The sequence below is a fragment of the Heptranchias perlo genome, chromosome 10, assembly GCF_035084215.1.
Source record: "Heptranchias perlo isolate sHepPer1 chromosome 10, sHepPer1.hap1, whole genome shotgun sequence".
Taxonomy (NCBI): domain Eukaryota; kingdom Metazoa; phylum Chordata; class Chondrichthyes; order Hexanchiformes; family Hexanchidae; genus Heptranchias; species Heptranchias perlo.
In genome coordinates, this window is record NC_090334.1 from 5487355 (window position 1) to 5511019 (window position 23665).

The 23665-nt window shown below is 43.9% G+C and overlaps 1 protein-coding gene across 3 annotated transcripts in view; it reads left to right on the plus strand.

The window, feature by feature from the left end:
* Nucleotides 1-23665, plus strand: part of exd1 (exonuclease 3'-5' domain containing 1) — a 44182-nt gene that overhangs the window by 14343 nt on the left and 6174 nt on the right. For 2 of the 3 annotated variants that reach the window (XM_067991160.1, XM_067991162.1), the window contains 3 exons: nucleotides 6484-6570; nucleotides 14263-14367; nucleotides 15588-15668. In XM_067991160.1, the coding sequence (XP_067847261.1) occupies nucleotides 6484-6570; nucleotides 14263-14367; nucleotides 15588-15668 (273 nt within the window). The remainder of the gene's footprint in view (nucleotides 1-6483; nucleotides 6571-14262; nucleotides 14368-15587; nucleotides 15669-23665) is intronic. The other variant, XM_067991161.1, reaches the window with a different exon arrangement.

Here is a 23665-nt window from a genome sequence, read left to right on the forward strand (position 1 = left end):
AGAGAAAGCAGAGAACGACAGGCCAGTTAGCCTGACATCAGTTGTCGGGAAAATGCATTATCAGGGAAGTGGTAACAGGACATTTAGAAAATCACAATATGATTAGGCAGTGTCGATATGGTTTTATGAAAGGGAAATTTTGTTTGACAAATCTATTAGTTTTTTGAGAATGTACCTAGCAGAGTAGATAAAGGGGAACCTGTGGATGTAGTATATTTGGATTTCCAAAAGGCATTCAATAAGGTGCCACATAAAAGGTTGTTATGCAGGATAAGGGCTCATGGGGTTGGGGGTAATATATTATCATGGATAGAGGAGTACATGGATAAATGGGTCATTTTCAGGTTGGCAGGCTGTAACTAGTGGGGTGCTGCAAGGATCGGTGCTTGGACCTCAGGTATTTACAATCTATATTAATGACTTGGATGAAGGGACCGAGTGTAATGTACTAAGTTTGCTGATGTTACAAAACTAGGTGGGAAAGTAAACAGTGAGGAGGACACAGTCTGCAAAGAGATATGGACAGGCTAAGTGAGTGGGCAAGAAGGTGGCAGATGGAGTATAATGTGGGGAAATGTGAGATTATTCACTTTGGTAGGAAGAATAAAAAACAGAATATTTTTTAAATGGTGAGAAGCTGTTAAATGTTGGAATTCAGAGATTTGAGTGTCCTCGTACAAGAAACACTTTTAGAATGCAGGTACAGCATGCAATTAGCAAGGCAGATTGCATGTTGGCCTTTATTGCAAGGAGGCTGGAGTACAAGTTTAAGGAAGTCTTGCTACAATTGTACAAGGCTTTAGTGAAACCACACTTGGAGTACTGTGCAGTTTTGGCCTCCTTATCTAAGGCAGGATACACTTGCAATGAAGGTTCACTAGATTGATTCCTGGGTTGAGGGGGTTGGCCTATGAGGAGGCATTGAGTAGAATGGGCCTATATTCTCTGAAGTTTGGAAGAATGAGGGGTGATCTCATTGAAATGTATAAAATTCTGAGGGGCTTGACAGGGTAGATGCTGAAAGATTATTTCCCCTGGCTGCAGACCCTAGAATTAAGGGCATAGTCTCAGGATAAGGGATAGGTCATTTAAGACTGACATGAGGAGGAATTCTTCACTCAGAGGATTGTGAATCTTTGAAATTATCTACCCCAAAGGGCTGTGGATAGGCAGTTGTTGAGTCTATTCAAGACTGAGATCAATAGATTTTTTTTGGACTCTCTGGGAACCAAGGGATATGGGGATCGGGTGGGAAAGTGGAGTTGAGGTTAAAGATCAACCATGATCTTATTGAAAGGCAGAGCAGACTTGAGGGGCAGTATGGCTTCCTCTTGCTCTTATTTCTTATAAGACTGATGCCTTTTACCCAATATTTTTTATTAGTTCATGGGATCTGGGTGTTGCTGGCAAGGCCAGCATTTATTGCCCATCCCTATTTGCCCTTGAGAAGGTGGTGGTGAGCCGCCTTCTCGAACCACTGCAGTCCGTGTGGTGAAGTTACTCCCACAGTGCTGTGAGGGAGGGAGTTCCACGATTTTGATCCAGCGACAATGAAGGAACGGCGATATATTTCCAAGTCAGGATGATGTGTGACTTGGAGGGGAACATGCAGGTGGTGGTGTTCCCATGTGCCTGCTGCTCTTGCCTTCTAGGTCGTGGGTTTGGGAGGTGCTGTTGAAGAAGCCTTGGCAAATTGCTGCAGTGCATCTTGTAGATCTTACACACTGCAGCCACCATGTGCCGGTGGTGAAGGGAGTGAATGTTTAAGGTGGTGGATGGGGTACCAATCAAGCGGCAGCTCCGTTCTGAATGGTGTCAAACTGCTTGTTATTGGAGCTGCACTCATCCAGGTAAGTGGAAAGTATTCCATCACATTCCTGACTTGTGCTTTGTAGATGGTGGAAAGGCTGTGGGGAGTCAGGAGGTGAGTCACTTGCTGCAGAATACCCAGCCTCTGACCTGCTCTTGTAGCCACAGTATTTGTGGCTGGTCCAGTTAAGTTTCTGGACAATGGTAACCCCCAGGATGTTGATGTGGGGGATATGGTGATGGTAATGCCATTGAACGTCAAGGGGAGGTGGTTAGACTCTCTTGTTGGAGATGGTCATTGTGTGGCACGGATGTTGTCCAGGTCCTGCTGCATATGAGCACGGACTGCTTCATTATTTGAGGGGTTGCAAATGGAACTGAACACTGCAATCATCAGCGAACATCCCCTTTTCTGACCTTATGATGGAGGGAAGGTCATTGATGAAGCAGCTGAAGATGGTTGGGCCTAGGACACTGCCCTGAAGAACTCCTGCAGCAATGTCCTGGGGCTGAGATTATTGGCCTCCAACAACCACTACCATCTTCCTATTGTGCTAGGTATGACTCCAGCTATTGGAGAGTTTCCCCCCTGATTCCCATTGACTTCAATTTTACGAGGGCTCCTTGGTGTCACACTCGGTCAAATGTTGCCTTGATGTCAAGGGCAGTCACTCTCACCTCACCCCTGGAATTCAGCTCTTTTGTCCATATTTGGACCAAGGCTGTAATTCAATAATGAAAGGGGGGCAGAGATAAGAAGAGCACTTTATTTTTTACAAAAATTAAACATTTTAATTGCAGTGTAGGTACGTGAAACTGGGGACTTGTACATGTGGTGATCAAAAGCTACTTTACTGTTCAAAATTACACTGACTACTGCCAAGACCTTCAAGTAAAAGAACTGGAAGTTAGTTTATAATCGTAAGCTGCTTTTCCAGTTGGAAATATTTTTTTTTGAACTGCTTCAGGTTAACAATTAAGTACTGAATGGATTTTCTGCATGAAATAGCAACTTGCACACTCTGCACTAGTGAGATACACTGATAATTGCACAATTTGTGAATCCCTTGCCACACAAGAGATCAAAGTAAGATGTCCCTGAGTGTACAATGTTGCTTGCTGCTCCGGGGCATAAAAGAAGATGCCCTTTTTTTGGGAGGAGAATGGATAGTATACAGCTTCAGAACACTTGAAATGTAGACCTGACATGGCAGTTGGGAGTGGGGGGGCGGTGGTTGTGTGTTTGTTGTAAGTAAAATAAAGTAACAATTATGGTTCAGAACATGGACATGGATCGAAGGAATATCTGTCACGCACCATAGTGGTGACGCCCACCTTGCTGAGTTCTGGCGATATCGTGTGCTGAGCACCTGCTCATGTGGATGGGTGGTCCTGCATGTGGTTGTCTCCCCCCGCATGACCTGAAGCCTTGGCACTTGATCTTTCCCCAGTTAAAGTTTCTTTATTCCTCATGCCACATCTGTCAGCACCAAAAGTCAAGCAGATTTTCTGTCCAAACTGTCAGCTCGAGCCAGCAAAAGGAATTGTAAACTGACAGAGTGCCACAAGCTCTGCTCACGGTTAGTCACACTAACTACAAGCAACCTGTGCAAGACTTGTTCAAACCTTGCCATCAATCTGACTATTGACATGTTTTGTTTGATTTATTTTGACTCTGCAATGTATTTTCCCTCTTACATTTCCTATCTTTCTCATTCCTTCTCTGTCCCTTTCTTTCCCTTCTCTCTCTTCCCCGCCCCCCCCCCCCACCGCAATCCCTCTACGATTACCCGATCTACTTGTTTCAAATCTTCTACCATTTTTGTTAATTTCGCCCTCATTACATTGTCAGTAGCCTTACTGTGGTCACTGTTCCTGTGTGCCCCACATGGAGTTCTGATGCTGCATTAGGGTCACCGCTAAAAGCTAGATAAAGTACTCGACTACCCAATGTCTTCTCGCTAACATGTTGTACTAAAAGGTTGTTTGCTGACTGAAGCATTTTGAGACATTGTGAGGATATGGAGTGCTATAAAAATGTGAATTCTTTCTTTCACCCAATCCGTGGTCCAAGAAAGTTTCTAGAAATAAGCCCTGCTTTTCTTGCTAGTCCCCCTCTGTGGGGTTCAGGGTTCCCCATTTTTACCATTTTCATTCAGTGATCTTCACTTTCAGTCATCCACAGGTTATTTCTGGGGAGGAGGATTTGAGGAACTGTGCACCAGGCAATACCAGTGGCTGGGAAGATCACCTCAGCCCTCATCTTTTCTGTCTGAGGCTTACTGCATTGCTCTCCTGTGGGGAGGAGCCAATGGACAAAGAGCCAAAGAGGGCAATCCTCTTACCCACTTCATGTAGCATAACATCCACTTTGCCAGCGTGGGACGGGGGGTGTGCTCCACTGCTCCTTTGCATAGTCCCATGTCAATAAAAACAGTGTGTTTGTATAGTGCCTTCAACATTAACGTCCTCAGGCACCTCACACATAGCCATGTGGAAAATGAAAGGAGCAGTTAGAAAGAGTGACGAAAAATTTGGTCGAAGGGGATGGATTTTGAGGATGTTTTTAAAGGAGGAGGAGAGATATTTAGGGAGGGAATTCCAGAAAGTAGGACTCAGATGGCTGAAGGCCCTGCCACCAAATGGTGGGGTGAAGGAAAGGGATGCACAAGAGGCCAGAATCAGAAATGGAAATTTGGAGGGTGATATTGAGCTGGAGGATGTTTGTGAGATGGTGAGGCGAAACAGTGGAGGGATGTAAGGGCGAGGATTTAAAATTCAAAGACTTTGAGGGAGGTCAGTGAGAACAGGGGTAATGGGTGAGGAGGACAGAATATGTGTGGCAGAGTTTTGGCCAAGTGGAGTTTATCGAGGGTTGAGAATGGGAGGTTAGCACACTCCTTGGAGTAGCTTGGAGGTTGCAAAGGCATATACATAGGAACTGGAGTCAGCCATTCAGCCCCTCGAGCCTGTTCCACCATTCAATTAAATCACTATCGATCTGTATCTTAACTCCATTTACCGCCCTTTGTTCCATACCCCTCGATACCCTTCCAGATTTCCACTTCCCTTTGCGTGCAAAATTGCTTCCTGATTTCACCCATGAATGGCTTGGCTCTAATTTTAAGATTATGCTCCCTTGTTCTGGATTCCCCAAACAGGAAATAGTTTCTGGGTACTTAATGTATTGGATCCCTTTATCATTTTAGATTAGATCATCTAAAATGATAAAAGGATACTGTATAGAGGTGGGGAGTACAGATCATCCCTCAACCTTCCAAACTCAAGGGAATACAAGCCAAGTTTATCCTCACAATTTAACCCTTTTAAGCCCTGATATCATTATGGTGAATCTGCATTCTATCCCTTCCAAGGCCAATATCTTTCCTGAGGTTTGGTGCCCAAAGTTGAATGCAGCACTCTAGATTGAATATAACCAAAGCTCTGTACATCTGAAGCATCACTTCCTCAATTTTGAATTCCAACCCCCTTGAGATAAAGGGCAATATTTCATTAGCCTTTCTGATTACTTTTTGTACCCATGCACTTGCTTTTAGTGATGTGTACATGAACATCCAAATCTCTTCTCCGCATTCCTAGACTCACCATTTTTTTTTAAAATTCTGATTTGTCTTTCTCTGGCCCAAGTGGAATACCTCACACTTCCCAACATTGAACTCCATCTGCTGTAGTTTTGCCCACTCACTTAATCTGTTTATGTCCCTTTGTATCTTCCTGCTCCCATCCCCTCAAGTTACTGTGCCTCCTAACTTTAGTGTCATCTGCAAACTTAGACACACTTCTATTCTTCATCCACGCCATTAATATATATGGTGAAAAGCTGAGGCCCCAGTACAGCTCCTGGGGAACAACACTTGTCACATCCTGCCAATCAGAGAATGAACCCTTTATCCTTGCTCTCTGTCTCTTATTTCCCAATCAATTACTGACCTATGTCTCAAGGTTACTGCCATGAGTTTTAGTGGCTGAAGACACTGGTAGAGAGAAGTGAGACTGAAAGCAAAAGACTGACGTTAAAGAGAGTGAGACTGCTTAATCGTCAGCTCCCCATTCCTGGGTGTTGTGACCCAGTTTAATTGCTGCCTTCGTACCTGTAACGTGCTTTAATAGCAGAGCCTCATTCAGCCAGCAGGGGAGACTAATGAGCCACTTATTGAGTCTGGGCTGGGTTTTTACATTTACTTTTAGTATTCTTGACTCCATTAAATCTTCCATGTCAGATATTTGTGAATTCTGGATCGTACATTGAACACTCATTATGTCATTGAGAGTAGAATAGACTTGGAGTTATTTTAAGGGATACTGTTGCATAGAACTACATCCTGATCCCAGCCATGCTGTTGTGGTAGTGCTGAGTGCATATCAATCATTTCCTCACATGGATCGAGAGGGGACTATTGGGTAGTTCACCCTGGGCTGTTCTCGTTACCAGATACAAGAGCCTTTGGAAGAGGGGATCTGAAGCCACATCTTTTATTGTGTGTTTCACCAGCTACTGAATGGGCAGAGAATAGCATTCTCAGCGCAAGTTCACAAATAAAATTTTCCTGGCTTTCTGACTGAAGAGAGATGGGCATCGCCGAGAATACAAAAGGGGAAACAAGTTGAGTGTCAATTAAGAAGGAATCTTGTCTTTTATCTGATTCCTTGCAGATTTTCCACATTAAACAGCAGAGTGTGATCGGAGTTGCAGTGGAAGGTGTTGATGTCTGCCGCTTTGGGAAGCTGTGCTGGATACAGGTACTATTCCAGTCCTGAGTCAGTGCGCGGGCAGTCATTGAAGTCCAAAATACGGTTGTGTTTAATTATCTTATATTTTTGAGGTATTTATTAAAGATTAAAGCCCCATAGTGGCCCTTATCCTCAAGTATCTGTCTGAAAAAGGCCACATTATTAATTTTTCAAAACATTTTAACAGAAGTAGCCAGTGCCCATTTAGAGCACCATTTCAAAGGTGAGGCCTTAAATACTAAGCCCGCAGCTCCATGCTGCATAATGAAAGGAATGAGCAGGATGGCGAGAGTGGTTGAAGACATGTTTCCCAGTGCTGAGCCTTGGAAGCAGGCAGCTCAGTAAGGAGGCTAGCTACCTCTCCATTTTATTTCTCAATTGACTTTTTTTTTACAAGCTATATGCACGGGTTTGTTTTCAGGCTCGAGGGCCAAGCTGCTGCAGGGTCTCACTGAAGTGCAGTTAATAATAATACAGCCTGGGGACCAGTGAGCCATCTCTACCTTTATAACATTCTGTTCCCGTAGCCGACGTGAAATGGGGACCACAGTGTTTGGCATCAAGCAGTAATGCCCTAACAAGCTGCACCTCGTTCAGATTCTTTTATTAACTTTGAACTCCTAATCTTGCTTGTGAAGCAGTTGGTGTTGGACCCCACTGCAACTCCTTACTGGCTTCTAAGAACATAAGAAATCGGAGCAGGAGTAGGCCATACGGCCCTTGAGCCTGCTCTGCTATTCAATCAAATCATGGCTGATCTTCAACCTCAACTCCACTTTCCCGCCCAATCACCATATCCCTTGATTCCCTTCGTGTCCAAAAATCTATCCATCTCAGCCTTAAATATATTCAATGACTCAGCATCCACAGCCCTCTGGATCCAAAGATTCACAACCCTCTGAGTGAAGAAATTCCTTCTCATCTCAGTCTTAAATGGCCGACCCTGTATCCTGCAATTATGCCCACTAGTTCTAGACTCTTCATCCAGGGGAAACAATTTCTCAGCATCTACCCTGTCAAGCCCCCTCATACTCTTGTATTTCAGTGAGATCACCTCTCATTCTTCTAAACTCCAGAGAGTACAGGCCCATTCTACTCCATCTCTCCTCATAGGACAACCCTCATCCCAGGAATTAATCTAGTGAACCTTGGTTGCACCACCACTGAAGCAAGTATATCCTTCCTTAGATAAGGAGACCAAAACTGTACACATTACTTCAGGTGAGGTCTCACCAATGCCCTATACAAGTGTAGTAAGACTTTGTTACTCTTGTATTCCAACCCCCTTTGCAATAAAGGCCATCATGCCATTTGCCTTCTAATTGCTTGCTGTACCTGCATACTAACTTTTTCTGATTCTTGTACGAAGACATCCAAGTCTCTCTGAACACCAACATTTAATAGTTTCTCACCATTTAAAAAATATTCTGTTTTTCTATTCTTCTTACCAAAGTGAATAACCTCACATTTCCCCACACTATACTCCATCTGCCACCTTCTTGCCCACTCACTTAACCTGTATATCCCTTTGCAGACTCTGTCCTCCTCACAGCTTGCTTTCCCATCTAGCTTTGTATACTCAGCAAACTTGGATACATTAGACTCAGTCCCTTCATTTAAGTCATTAATATAGATTGTAAATAGCTGAGGCCCAAGCACCGATCCTTGCGGCACTCCACTAGTTATAGCGTGCCAACCTGAGAATGACCCGTTTATCCCTACTCTTCGTTTTCTGTCCTTTAACCAATCCTCTATCCATGCTAATACATTACCCCCAGCCCCATGAGCTCTTATCTTGCGTAACCTTTTATGCCAGGGTTAAGGACATCTCCAGGCTGGAGAAGAACTTGGAGGGGGAGGAGGAGGATCCAGTTTTCGTGGTCCACGTAGGTACCAACGACATAGTTAGGAGTAAGAAAAAGGCTCTGCTGAGAGTTTGAGCAGCTAGGGACTAAATTAAAAATCAAAACACAAAGGTAATAATCTCTGGATTATTACTTGAGCCACGAGCAAATTGGCACAGGGTCAACTGGATCAGGGAGATGAATGTGTGGCCCAAAGATTGGTGTGGGAGAAGTGGGTTTCGATTCGTGGGGCACTGGCACCAGTACTGGGGAAAGAGAGCTGTTCCGTTGGGACGGACTACACCTGAACCATGCTGGGACCAGAGTTCTAGCAAATTGAATAACTAGGGAGGTAGATAGGGCTTTAAACTTAAACAAGTGGGGGGGAGGGGCCTGGTGGAGAGAAATCTAGAATTCGAAAGAGAAAAGACATGGAAGTAGTGCAGGAAAGTGATTGGGGTAAGGATAACCAGATTGGGTCAGGAAGGGACAGAGCTTACAAACAAGTGCACTAACAAATAGGGTCCGGGTAAGAAAAAGTGTTAAGACAAAAAGGGCCATAGTACAAAAAAATGTTAAGATGTCTAAAAATGTGAAAAAGACCAATCTGAAGGCACTGTATCTGAATGCACGAAGCATTCGTAATAAGGTAGACGAATTAACAGCGCAAATAGATGTAAACGGATACAATATAATTGCGATTACGGAGACATGGCTGCAGGGTGACCAAGGCTGGGAGCTGAATATCCAAAGGTATTCGATATTTAGGAAGGACAGTCAAAAAGGAAAAGGAGGTGGGGTGGCATTGTTAGTAAAGGATGAAATCCGAGCAATAGTGAGAAAGGATATTGGCTCAGAAAATCAAGCTGTAGAATCAGTTTGGGTGGAGTTAAGAAGCACCAAGGGACAGAAAACACTGGTCGGAGTTGTCTATAGGCCTCCAAACAGTAGTGGTAATGTAGGGGATGGCATCAAAGAGGAAATTAGAGATGTATGTAACAAGGGTACTACAGTAATCATGGGTGACTTTAATCTACATATAGACTGGCCAAACCAAATTAGCAATAATACTGTGGAGGATGAATTCCGGGAGTGTGTACGAGATGGTTTTTTAGACCAGTACGTTGAGGAGCCAACCAGGGAACAGGCTATCCTTGATTGGGTATTGTGTAATGAGAAGGGGTTAATTAATAATCTTGTTGTGCAGGGTCCTTTAGGGAAGAGTGACCATAACGTGATAGAATTCTTCATTAAGATGGAAAGTGAAGTAGTCCAATCTGAAACTAGGGTCTGAAATCTAAACAAAGGAAACTGCAAAGGTATGAGGAGTGAGTTGGCTATGATAGATTGGGGAGCTTCATAAAAAGGCATGACGGTGGACAGGCAATGGCTAACATTTAAGGAACGAATGCATGAATTGCAACAGTTATAGATTCCTTTCTGGCACAAAAACACAAAAGGACAAATGGCCCAACCATGGCTAACAAAAGAAATTAAGGATAGTCTTAGATCCAAAGAGGAGTCATATAAAGTTGCCAGAAGAAGTAGCAAGCCTGAGGATTGGGAGCAGTTTAGAATTCAGCAAAAAAGGACCAAGAGATTGATTAAGAGGGGAAAAAGAGAGCGTGAGAGTAAACTTGCAAGGAACATAAACGTGGACTGTAAAAGCTTCTATAAATATGTCAAGAGAAAAAGATTAGTGAAGACAAATGTAGGTCCCTTACAATCAGAAACAGGAGAATCTATAATGGGGATCAGGGAAATGGCGGAGCAATTAAACAAATACTTTGGTTCTGTCCTCACAGAAGAGGACACAAATAACTTCCCAGAAATGCTAGGGAACTAAGGGCCTCGTGAGAAGGAGGAATTAAAGGAAATTAGTATTAGTAAAAAATTAGTGCTGGAGAAATTAATAGGACTGAAAGCGGATAAATCCCCAGGACCTGACAATCTGCATCCCAGAGTACTAAAAGAGGTAGCCATGGAAATAGTGGTTGTCATCTTCCAAAATTCTATAGATTATGGAACAGTTCCTGCAGATTGGAGGGTGGCAAATGTAACCCCACTATTTAAAAAAGGAGGGAGAGAGATAACTGGGAACTACAGATCGGTTAGCATAACATTAGTAGGGAAAATGCTAGAGTCTATTATAAAGGATGTGATAACAGAACACTTAGAAAATATCAACGGGATTAGACAAAGTCAACATGGATTTGTGAAAGGGAAATCATGTTTGACAAACCTACTGGAGTTTTTTGAGGATGTAACTGGTAGAATAGATAAGGGGGAAACCAGCGGATATGATGTATTTGGATTTTCAGAAGGCTTTCGATAAGGTCCCACACAGGAGGTTGGTGAACAAAGTTAGAGCATGTGGAATTGGGGGTAATATACTGGCATGGATTGAGAATTGGTTAACAGACAGGAAACAGAGAGTAGGAGTAAATCTGTCTTTTTCAGATTGACTAATGGGGTACAGCAGAGATCAGTGCTTGGGGCCCCAGCTAGTCACAATATAAATCAATGATTGATTTGGGTGAGGAAACCAAATGTAATATTTCCAAGTTTGCTGATGACACAAAACTAGGTGGGATTGTGAGTTGTGAGGAGGATGCAAAGAGGCTTCAAGGCCATTTAGACAAGTTGAGTGAGTGGGCAAATACATGGCAGCTGCAGTATAATGTGGATAAATGTGAAGTTATCCACTTCAGAAGGAAAAACAGAAAGGCAGAGTATTATTTAAATAGTGATCGATTGGGAAATGTTGATGTACAAAGGGACCTGGGTGTCCTTGTACACCAGTCACTGAAAGCAAACATGCAGGTGCAGCAAGCAGTTAGGAAAGCAAATGGTATGTTGGCCTTCATTGCAAGAGGATTTGAGTACAAGAGCAAGGGTTTTTTACTGCAGTCATACAGGGCCTTGGTGAGTCCACACCTGGAGTATTGTGTGCAGTTTTGGCCTCTTTACCTAAGAAAGGATATACTTGCCATTGAGGGAGTGCAGCGAGGGTTCACCAGACTGATTCCTGGGATGGCAGGACCATGTATGAGGAGAGATTGGGTCTATTAGGCCTGTACTCACTCAAGTTTAGAAGAATGAGAAGGGATCTCATTGAAACATATAAAATTGTGACAGGGCTGGACAGACTGGATGCAGGGAGGATGTTTCCCCTGGCTGGGGGGTCCAGAACAAGGGGTCACAGACTCAGGATATGGGGTAGGACATTTAGGACTGAGATGAGGAGAAATTTCTTCACTCAGAGGGTGGTGAACCTGTGGAATTCTTTACCACAGAAGGCTGTGGAGGCCAAGTCACTGAATATATTTAAGAAGGAGCTAGATAGATTTCTAGACACAAAAGGCATCAAGGGGTATGAGGAGAGAGCGGGAATATGGTATTGAGATAGAGGATCAGCCGTGATCATATTGAATGGTGGAGCAGGCTCGAAGGGCCGAATGGCCTACTCCTGCTCCTATTTTTTATGTTTCCATGTGGCACCTTATCGAATGCCTTTTGAAGGGTTCCCCTTATCTACCCTGCTAGTTACATTTTCAAGAAACTCTAATAAATTTGTCAAACATGATTTCCCTTTCATAAAACCATTTTGACTGCCGAATCATATGATTTTCTAAGTGCCCTGTTACCACTTCCTTAATAATTGATTCCAGCATTTTCCTGACGACTGATGACAGGCTATCTGGCCTGCAGTTCCCTGTTTTCTCTCTCCCTCCTTTCTTGAATAGCAGGGTAACATTTGCTACCTTCCAATCCAGTGTGACCATTCCAGAATCTAGGGAATTTTGGAAGATCATAACCAATACATTCACTGGGCCCGATGTTATCAGGGCTGCGGGTTCTTGGCGGGGGGGCCACCCGCCCGGCGAAATCAGTCAGCTTCCCGCGCGATCGCAGCCTAATTGGATCCACTTACCTGGTCTTCCGGGTTCCCCACTGCTGATCTGCGCGTCAGGCGGGCTGCGCATGCGCAGTAAGATCCGTCAGCTGGAGGAGCTCTATTTAAAGGGGCAGTCCTCCACTGACAGATGCTGCAATGAAGGGGATGCACAAGGGTGTTTGAGGGTTTGTCATGGTTTTTACTTATATTTAATTTCTGATCAACTCACCACATATTATATTGGCACCACTACTGCCATGTCTTTGCGAATCTTGTCTGGTTTGTGCTATAATGCCCTTTCCTGAGGATTACTGTGAAGACCCACAACTGATGCCACCCATTGTGTCACTGCAGAGTGGGTGTAGGTATATTTGCAGGGCTCTTCTGCGCAGACGGCTGAGAGATGTCGGCGATGTCCCCGGTTGCACCCTGGAAGGATGCGGAGAAGTTGTTGTTGAGGGCAGTGGTGACTTTGAGAGCGACAGGTAAGATGATGGTGCACGGGCCAGCCGGGAGCAGCTTGGCATGAAGGAGGCTGCAGATGTCCACGACTACATGTCGAGTGACTCTGAGCCTCCGTGTGCACTGCTGCTCAGAGAGGTCCAGGAAGCTGAGCCTCGGTCTGTGGACCCTGTGGCGAGGGTAGTGCCCTCTGCGACGCATTGCTCTCTCTGCGGTTGCCCTCCCTCCTGCTGTACAGGTGGATGTGTCACAGCACTCTGTTGTGGAGCTCCACATGTCAGAGGTGGACGGCGAGGCTGGTGATGCTGTTTGCCCTCCGAAGAGGTCATGACTGCAGCTATGGCGGCCCCCATCCGGAAGATGTACATCTGAGGGGGTCTGCAAGGTAGGTACATGTCTCTGGACCCCGGGGTAAGTGTGCAAGTTGGTGACTTTGATTGTCAGGAGGAGGGTGGTGGAGGCCAAACTTTGTCCCAAGTGACAGAGTGGCCCCCCCCCTGTCAAATGGACCTTTGCAGCTGCCACAGGTCTATTTGAACTGGGAGTGTTTCCCCCAGTGTGGGAAACAGTCCCAGTTTGCTTTAAAATCCCACCCCTCCTCACATAATCCCTTAATCAGGTCAGTTAATGACCTGAACAAGCAAAATAAATACGTTCAAGTGGCATCCCGCCGGCTTTAATTGCCTGCAGGATTCCCACCAGCGGGGGCTGCGCGCGCACGCCGGCGCGTCAGTGGGGAACCCGGAAGTGCGCAGGTTCGAGGGGGGCTCCGGGATTTCCCAATTTTCGGAGCCCCCCCCCCCCCGCCAGGAACGCACCCGATAGCGGGTGCTAAAATGCTGCCCACTGTCTCTGCAGCCACCTCTTTTAGAACCCTCTGATGTAGACCATCAGATCCAGGGGATTTGTTGGCTTTTCGTCCCATTAGTTTGTCCAGTACTCTTTCTCTAGTGATATTAATTGTTTTGTTTTAAGTTGCGCACTCTCATTTGCCCCTTGGTTCCCCACTATTTCTGGTATGCTTTTTGTGTCTTCTACCGTGAAGACAAATACAAAATATTTGTTTAGTGCATTTGCCATTTCCTGATTTCCCCATTATAATTGCTCCTGTCTCAGCCTCAAAGGGACCCATGTTTACTTTTGCTAATCTCTTCCTTTTTACATACTTGTAGAAGCTCTTACAATCTGTTTTTATATTTCTTGCTAGTTTACTTTCATCTATTTTCTCCCTTTTTTATCAATTTTTTGGTCGTCCTTTGTTGGTTTTTAATATTCTCCCAATCCTCAGGCTTATTACTCTTGGCAACATTATAGGCCTCTTCTTTCAATCTAATGCTCTCCTTAACATCTTCAGTTAGCCACAGGTGGCTCACTCTTCCCGTGGAGTTTTTATGTCTCAATGGAATGTATATTTGTTGAGAATATTGAAATATTTCTTTATATGTTTGCCATTGCCATATCTTTTACGCACCATTTAATTCTCTTTCTTTTTTCTAGATTGCAACACAGGATCAAATTTACCTCTTTGATATTTTCCTCCTGGGAGCAGTGGCGTTTAAGAATGGACTGAAAATGGTTTTGGAGGATTCTAATATACTGAAAGTAAGTTTAGATGACCTCAGCTGTGGTCTCCACTGACATGGAATTGAGTTCATTCACCCACTGCTATGGGATACACTTTCCTTACGCTGCCATGCTACACAGCATTTTCAAGTTTGTAGAACAGGCAGATGATCTGCAGTTCTCTGCCTGTCCCAAGTGGCTTCGATGTGGACAGCCTGCACATTCTGGAAAAATATGTAACTTTCCTTCACTCAGCATATTCCCTTTTACCTGGCCAACAGTATGACCATTTTGGGAGGTGGCTTTGTGAGAATCACAGGCACAATACCATCCCACCCATCCACAGTTTAAAGTATTAGAGTACCAGCATAAGCAATGTGCAATAAGCTCAGTTTCACTGCTGTGGCAGTGATAATATGTTGGGCAGGAATCCCGGCTAATTTCTTTTACCCATTCCTAGCCCAGATCACTGCAGCCAGTCACAGCATCCCTACTCCTGTTCATGTAGCGTGCGAACTGAGCCTGAGCTCTCCTTGGTCTGTATACCTCAGTTAAAGACCGCCTTCTTCCACTGCTGTAACATTGCCCATCTCCACCCCTACCTCAGCCCTTCTGCCACTAAAAACTCAAACATCTCCTGGCCAGCCTTCCATATTCCACCCTCTGTAAACTTTAACTCATCTAAAACTCTGCGTACCAGTCTCACTCACCTATCACTCCTGTCCTTGTTAACGTATGTTGACTCCCAGTCCCCCAACGCCTCCAATTTAAAATCCTTCAAGGTCTCAGCACTTCCTATCTCTCTCTAACTTCATCCAGCTCTACGGCCACGACCTCGCCTTTCCTCTGACTCTGGCCTTTTGTGCAGCCCCCCTCTCTTCGCACACCATTGGCAGCTGTCTAGGCCCCACGCTCTGGAATTCCCTGCCTCTGCCCCTCCACCTCCCTCTCCTTAAGGCCCTTCTCAAAACCCAATTCTTAGACCAAGCATTTGATCACTCCTACTAATATCTACTTTAGTTCAGTCAGTATTTACAGTAGAGGTGTAACATCAATTTACTTTAGTTCAATGTCAGTATTTAAAGTATACAGTGAATTCTGACTTGGAGACCACCAAATGTTAGTGTACAGTCTTATTTAATGATTCAGCTTTGAACTGGTGCTAGGGGGTTACCAACTGTATCAGCAGGTTGGTTTCACTGTACATTTCACAAGAATATAGGTAAAGTTTAACTTTTTTGTTTTTATAATTAATTCAGGTGATCCATGACTGTCGCTTGCTCTCTGACTGCCTGTACCATCAGTACAGAGTGGATCTCACCAACATCTTCGATACTCAGGTAAAGGTGAACTTTGTCGTTGGCTTGAGAACTATAACATGCATCTTGAGTTTAATCGTTGGTGCAGAATACTTGCATGTGGGTTTGTATTTTTGAGTTTTTTTTATTATTGAGAAACCTAGGTGAAGGACTGAAGCTCATAGTTCAGGGTTAGTGGGAGAGGAGACGAGATAAATCAAGTAGTAATAGGTGACACAAACCTTGGATTTAAAAGGCTGTAATAGGAAGGTGAAGAGTTCTGGGTAAAAATGAGTTAGAGTAGGGGGCTGTGCAATGAATCTGGATTTCAACACAGCGAGGATGCAGGGAGGAGGAAGAGCATGTAGGATGATCTCTCGTTGCTTATGAGCTACAAATACGAGAGTCCAAAGGATCACTGACCATCATGGTATGGATAAAGAAGCTTAAGCACAGCATTCTGTGGAGGAAAGTTTAAGGAAAAGAGCCTCAACATGACTGAGCAGTTTTAACTCACAAACACTTACTGAATTCATATCAAATCTCCCTGGCTCTTTAATTCAGGCATTTGTTGAAATAGCAGAGAAAAGAATTTAATATAAACCCATCAAATGTTTGTGAGATAACATTGCTCACAGTCACTTCCAGCCTCTAATGAATATATGAAACTCATCTCAGAAAGCATTTAATGTTCAAAGTACTTGAACCCCAGATTTTCTACCCCTTTGCTGGTTGCATTCAAAACTTTATACATAAATCCAGTTGCTTTTGTTGGATGAGTTTTGTTAGCACTTGAACTGATCTCGAGATGAAGTGAATTTTATCCCTGCTATCCCAGGATCCAATTTTTTACTTTCTGGTTAATATCAACTAATGGCACGATGCACTAAAATCTAATGGCACGATGCACTAAAATGAAGGCATCCTGACTGCAGTCAGATAAGTAGGCATTCACCTGCTTTATCCTGTGCAAGTGGCCATGAACAAGTGGCCCTGTGGTTCATGCGTGGGGCACTGTTATGTGCAGGACTACGTAGGACTATGTGTAACATCAATCACTCCCCCAGATTGTGGAAAATTCTGCCATTTGGAAAAAGCCATCCAGGTCCTTCCTATTCACACTAACAACTTACATTTATATGAGGCATTTGATGTCGAAAGGTCCTGAGGCCTTTCATGGATGCATGAGGAAAATGGATGCTGAGTAAAACAAGGAGATATTAGAAAGGGTGATCAAAAACTTAGTCAAAGAGGTGGGTTTTAAGGACGGTCTTTCGAGGAGGAAAGAAAGGTATAGAGGTGGAGAGGTTTAGGCAGGGAATTGGAGCGTGGTGGCTAAGGGCGTGGCTGCCAGTGGTGAGATGAAAGGGTGGGTATGGGGAGATGCACCCGAGGCTGCAGTCAGGAACGGAGAGTTTGGAGGCAGTTCTACGGCTGGAGCAGCTTACAGAGATGGGGAGGGATGAAGACATGGAGGAATTTAAACGTGAGGCTGAGAATTTTAAATTGGAACCGGAGAGTGGCCAGGGAGGAGGATGGGGTCAGGGCTGAGGGTCCGGCTGTTTTTTGGAAAACAATGGCTTTGGTTTACCCAATGTTTAGCTGGAAGAAATTACACTCATCCAAGACTGGATTTCAGACAAACAGTCTAAAACCACAGAATCCGTGGAGGAGGCACGAGAGGGATGGGAAGGGAGAGCTGGGTGTCGTCAACATGCGTGTGAAAGCTGACCCCATGTCTATGGGTGATGTCGCCAAGAGGCAGCATGTAGATGAGGAAGAGAAGGTGGAGCCAAATATGGATCCAGGTGCAGGGGTGGGAAGAGAAGCCATTGCTGGAGGTGACCTGGCTATGATCAGATAGGTAAAAGTGGAACTAAGCGAGTGTCATCCCATGCAGCTGGACAATAGAGAAGAGGTGTTGGAGGAGGTTTGTGTGATCAACTGTATCAAAGACTGAAGAGGGCTGAGAAGGGATATTGCACCATGGTCACCATCACAGAACATTTGTGACTTTGGTTACAACCTTTTCAGTGCTGAGAGGGGCAAAATGCTAATTGGCATGGATCTGAGAAGTGACCACTGATTCAAGGGAGGTTGCAGATGGGATGATCGGGAGGACTGATGGATTAAGGGTATATTTTTTGAGGGGATGATGTTAGCAGTTTTTAAAAAGTTACGATGACAGTGTCTGAGGAGAGGGAACCATTCAGAATATCGGCTAAAATGGTGACAGGATGGGATATTGGGTGATCGGCAGTTCAGTGAGAATGGAGTTGAGGGAGCAGGAAATAGATCTCAAGAATAGGATGAGTTTAGAGAAGGCAGGGTGGAAGATGGGGTGAAACTGAGACACACAAGGCTCGGGTGAGGACAGGACAGGCTTAGTAAGCAAGGGAAGGGGAAGAGCTTCCCTTGCTTACTAAGCAAGGGACGACTGAATGAATGGTCTCCATCTTGGAGATAAAAAGTCCTAAGCTCCTTGTATTTGTGTTGAAGGTGAGGGTGGAGGTGGCAGGGGAGAGGGATTTAAGGAGGCAGTTGGTAGTTGAGAAAGAGAGCCTGGGGTTATCTTTGCTCTTCAAGGTGCTGCTGGAGTAATAGGAGGTTTTAGCATGAGAGTGATGCCTGGAGAGTTTGATGTCGAGCCAGATCTGGTGATGGATTGCTATGCCAATTGTGTGGCAGGCACGTTCAAGTCTGCGCCCCTTGGACTTGAGGGAGCGAAGATCAGGGCCACATCTGGGGGAATGACCAAAATGAGAGACTATTACAGTTTTGCTGGTGACAAGGGCATTGAAGGTTGAGGTATTTTGGCGAATGTGGACACAGGCGAAGCAATAGAGTTGGAGTGTGACTTACTCGAAGTATCATTCCAACATTGCAGCTGACTTAACTCAGTCTGGACCGATGGTATTCCGCAGGTATCTTTTCCATTGCCCCCTCCTCCCAGGACTGAGACCATGCTGCCGTGTTTATATTTTCTCCCCTCTGAAATCCATCACCATTTTGGAGGGTCAAGCTGAAATGACTGCTGTGCCACCATCAAATACCATGAAGAAGATTAGTTACAAGCTCTACTGAGTTACTACAATAACTGAACATCAATCATCAGAAGAAAAACCATGTAGGAAGCTTTTCTAATGTCGGGGTAGCAATCAAAAGTAATGTAACTTCCAATAGACTGTGAATGCCCAGAGTGAGCACTTGACAGGTTGAGATAATTGTGTCACCCTCCCATTTAAAATGTGTCGTTTGCAGTTGTCTCTCTAATGCCAGCATCCAGCAATATAAAGATGAATTCTGTGGGCCATGGCTGGGAGTTGTCGGCAGTGCAGCCAGTTAGAGGTAATGCCTCCAATGGGCCCATGCGGGGCCATCCGCATGTTGCTAATCAACATATGGGAAGGTGGCACTGGTCGGTTACGGGTCTTTTGGTTTGAGCATTGCTCCCTGAGCACCCTACAATTATCGGTAAAGGGCCTTCAGTTGGATTTTTTTTGTACCGTGCTGCTGCGCACACCCGTATAATGTTACCAAAAATAGTTTCAACAAATTGGGACGGGGCAGGAGGAGGGATGTAGACCAAAACTGGACCTACCAGTTTCTTTATTCACAGGCCAACAATTGTCAATAGTCTCCGTTTACTGGCTTGTGAAGAGACCTTAAGTAATACAGATTTGATTACAGCTGTGTTTAGAAAGCACTGCTTTGATGGACAGCCTCTCTTCAACCTACTTGTTGCAGATGGGCCCAATCCTTGTTAACCCTTAACAGCTTCCACACACTTCAGTCTGGCTTAAGTAGCTTGTAAGGTTTATTTTGAAGCTACAGTGTTATCAATCTGTCTTTCTCCTTTAGAAATATTCTGAGGAGCTCTCTTTGTAGCATTAATTGTGGTTGTAATTATTTCCTTCTCAGTAACCATCATAGACTGGGAAGGGGGCAGGAGAAATGGATATAATTTTCCGGTAAGAACATAGGAACAGGAGTAGGCCATTTAGCCCCTTAAGCCTGTTCCACCATTCATTGAGATCATGGCTAATCTGTGATCTAACTCCATATGCCCCGCCTTAGCCCCATATCCCTTAATGCCTTTGGCTAACAAAAATCTATCGATCTGAGTCAAAATTAACAATTGAGCTAGCACCAACTGCCATTTGAGGAAGAGCTCCAAACTTCTACCACCCTTTGCGTGTAGAAGTGTTTCCTAACTTCACTCCTGAAAGCCTAAAAATTAGAGCCAGGACTATGTCTGAGTCCTAGACTCCCCAACAAGCAGAAATAGTTTCTCTCTATCTACCCTATCAGTTCCCCTTTAATATCTTGAAAACTTCAATCAAATCACCCCTTAATATTCTAAATTTCAGGGAATACAACCCTAGTTTGTGTAATCGCTCCTCGTAATTTAACCCTTGGAGGGAGTGCAGCATAGATTTACTAGAATGAAACCTGGACTCCAAGGCCATTATATCCTTCCTAAGTTGCAATGCCCAGAACTGAACACAGTACTCCAGGTGTGGTCTAACCAGGGCTTTGTATAGCTGTAGCATAACTTCTACCTCCTTGTATTCTAGTCCTCTAGGTACAGTGGCCAACATTCCATTAGCCATTTTGATTATTTTCTGTACCTGTCCATGACATTTTAATGATCTATGTACATGGACCAGTGTCTTTTTTGGACCTCCACTGTTTCGAGCTTTCCACCATTTAGAAAGGACTCCTGATCTATCCTTTTTAGGTTCAAATTGGATGACCTCACACTTGCCTACATTGAAATCCATTTGCCACAGTTTTGCCCATTCACTTAATCTATTAATAGCGCTCTCTAATTTTATACTTCCATCTACACTGCTCACAATGCTGCCTATCTTTGTCATCGGCAAACTTGGATATGTGGCTCTGTATCCTGTCATCTAAGTCGTTAATAAATAGTGAATAGTTGAGGCCCGAACACAGATCCCTGTAGGACACCACTAGTCACATCCTGCCAATTTGAGTACCTGCCCATTATCCCTACTCTGTCTCCTGCTGCTCAACCAATTTCCTAACTAGGTCAATAATTTGCGCTCCATTCCATGAGCTTCCACTTTAGTTAACAGTCCCTTATGAGGGACTTATCAAATGTCTTCTGGAAGTCTATAAAAACAACCTTTATAGACATTCCCCTATCCACTACTTTAGTCACCTTCAAAAAATTCAATCAGGTTTGTCAGGCATGACCTCCCCTTTACAAATCCATGCTGGCTCTCTGATCAGCTGAAAATTTTCAAGGTGTTCAGTCACTCTATCCTTAATTAGACTCCAGTAATTTCCTGACAACAATCTGCATCTGCAGTGTTCTCACCTACTTCCTTTAAAATTCTGAGATGGAAACCATCTGGTCCTGGGGATTTGTCACTCTTTAATGCCATTATTTTCTTTATTACTGTTAATTTGCTTGCATTAATTATAGTGAGTACCCATCCTGATTCAAAATTAGTTTCCTTGGGGTGTCCGGCATGCTATCCTCTTCCTCTACTGTAAATACTGACACAAAGTAATTATTTAACATGTCTGCCATTTCCTTATTTTCATTTACAATATCACCATTATCAGATTTTCAGGGGCCCACATTGCTCTTGACCGCCCTCTTTTTCCTAATATAATTGGAAAATATTGTGTTGATTTTGATATCCCTTGCAAGTTTCTTTTCATTCTCCCTTTTTGTAGCTCTTACTGTCTGTTTTGTCACCCTTTGCTGTTTTTTGTCTCTCTTCCAGTCACCAGGATCTGTGCTTTTTTTTGCATTTTTGTATGCTTTCTCTGTTTTATGTTGTCCCTTACCTCTTTTGTCATCCATGACTTTTTTTTGGCAAGTAGAGCTCCTGCCCCTTAGGGATATAAACTGGTTCTGTATCATATTAAATTCTTTTTTGAACACCTCCCACTGATCTTCTGTCATTTTACCCTTTGACAGATTTGCCCAGTTTACTGTGGACAGTCTCTGCCTCATCCCATTGAAGTCGGCCTTACCTAAATTTAGAATGTTAGTAGCTGATAACGGGTTTTTCCCTTTCAAACACAATGATGAACTCTATCATATTATGATCGCTATTAGAGAAATGTTCATGCACCGTTAGGCTTTTAACTAAATCTGGCTCATTACTCCATATTAAATCTAATATGGCCTGCCCCCTTGTTGGTTCTAGGGCATATTGTTGCAGAAAGCTGTTCTGAACACACTAGAAATTCACTACCTTTCTAACATGAGCTCGTCTGCTTGTTCCAATCAATGTGAAAATCCCCCATTATAACCACTCTGCCTTTGCTATTTGCTTGTCTATTCTCTGCATTTATACATACATTCTGCTACTTCACAGCTGCTACCAGGGGGCCTATGCACAACTCCCACTACAGTCTCAATTCCTTTTCTATTTTTTAATTCTACCCATAGTCTCCACTGCCTGCTTGCCTCTCGTTATATCCTCTCATCATTGAAGCTTCCCAATCCTGACCGTCTTGCAGCCATGTCTCCGTAATGGCTACCATGTTGTACCCTCTAAGTTGAATTTGCACCTGCAATTCATTCAATTGGTTCCTTATACTCCATGCTATTGTATAAAGAGCGCTTATTTGGGCCACATGTCCTTCTGCTCTAATTTATTTTCACCAATTGGGTATATGCTGCCATGTGGTAGTGTACAGAATTCCAGTCAAGGCTGAGCAGCACCAGCCGTTATCTCAGTGTAGAGATAAACATTGGTCTGCCAACAGGATTGAAGCTAAATTTTTATGCACTAAATGGTCAGCAGTCATTTAGTGAGAGGCCAATAGTGAACCCAGCATCAAAGCAATGTGTGTGCATCAGTGAATGTGAATGTTTGTGCCCTGTTGGACTCATGACTCTCCCTTTTTGCGGTTCATTGCTATGTTAACAAACTCAGTCGGGCTGTTCCGTACTGTTTCTTTGGTGGCATTTTGTAATAACACCTCAATCCAGAACAATGTCATGATATTTTTACTTCTACTTTTTTCTTGAGTTTTTTTTTACATTGTAAATATTTATTGGCTAACATTCATGGTGTTCTTTGCTTCTCAACAGTGAATTTTAACCACTAAACAATTTTTAATTCCAGTCTCTGGAATATTTGGAAAATGAAAAAATTTCACCCAGTTTGATTCGTTGGGGCATACTCTATCCCGGTGTTGTCAATCCAATTTCTAATGATTAGTGAACCTCTTGTTAAACAGGCGTGCAGCTGTGTTGTGGGGTGTTTCACAAATCTACCATGTCATGAAATAAAATGCTGGAAATGCATAGTAGGTCAGTCAGCACCTGTAAGGAACAAAGACAGATTAACATTTCAGGGTGATTACTTTTCTTCGGAACTGAAGAGGAAACTATAAGCGAACATCTTATCACTTCCCCTTCAGGAAAAAACAGGGAGAAAAGAGGAGGACACAAAGGACGGAGAGGGACTTAATGGGTTGAATGACTTGCTGAATATAATGCTGTTAAGGTGGTATGAGAGCTCAACAGTGAGACAATGGAACAGTATTAAAAGAACAAAAGAGTGCACAAATAGCTAAGAGGATGAAAGGTCAAGGCACAGGTCAATGCAAATGGAAAGGTGCAAAATGGGGGCAATGAGAACAAGAGCAAGAATCTGCAAATGCAGATTTGAAATGAAACACAAAATGTCCCCAAAAAAAACAGGGCAACATCACAAGTGAAGCCTTTTTTCCCCACTCCTCACCTCTACCACCAGCACTGTGTTCTGATTAAAAGTCTACAACCTTTGCACTTGGTGATAGAATTGTGTAGTGGCTGACCTGACTAATGTGGAGGTTGGAAGGTGAAGGCAAGGGGAATCCTATTGAGAGGAAGGGGAGGGATCGAGAGCAGAGACCTGGGAAATGGGGTAGGCAATGCCTGGGGTCCTGTTGACCACTGTGGAGGGGAAACCTCAGATGAAAAAGACATTTCAGAAGCTCTAGTGTGGATAGTGCAGTTATTGGAGTAAATGCAACAAAGATTTAAAATTTGTATGAGCTGT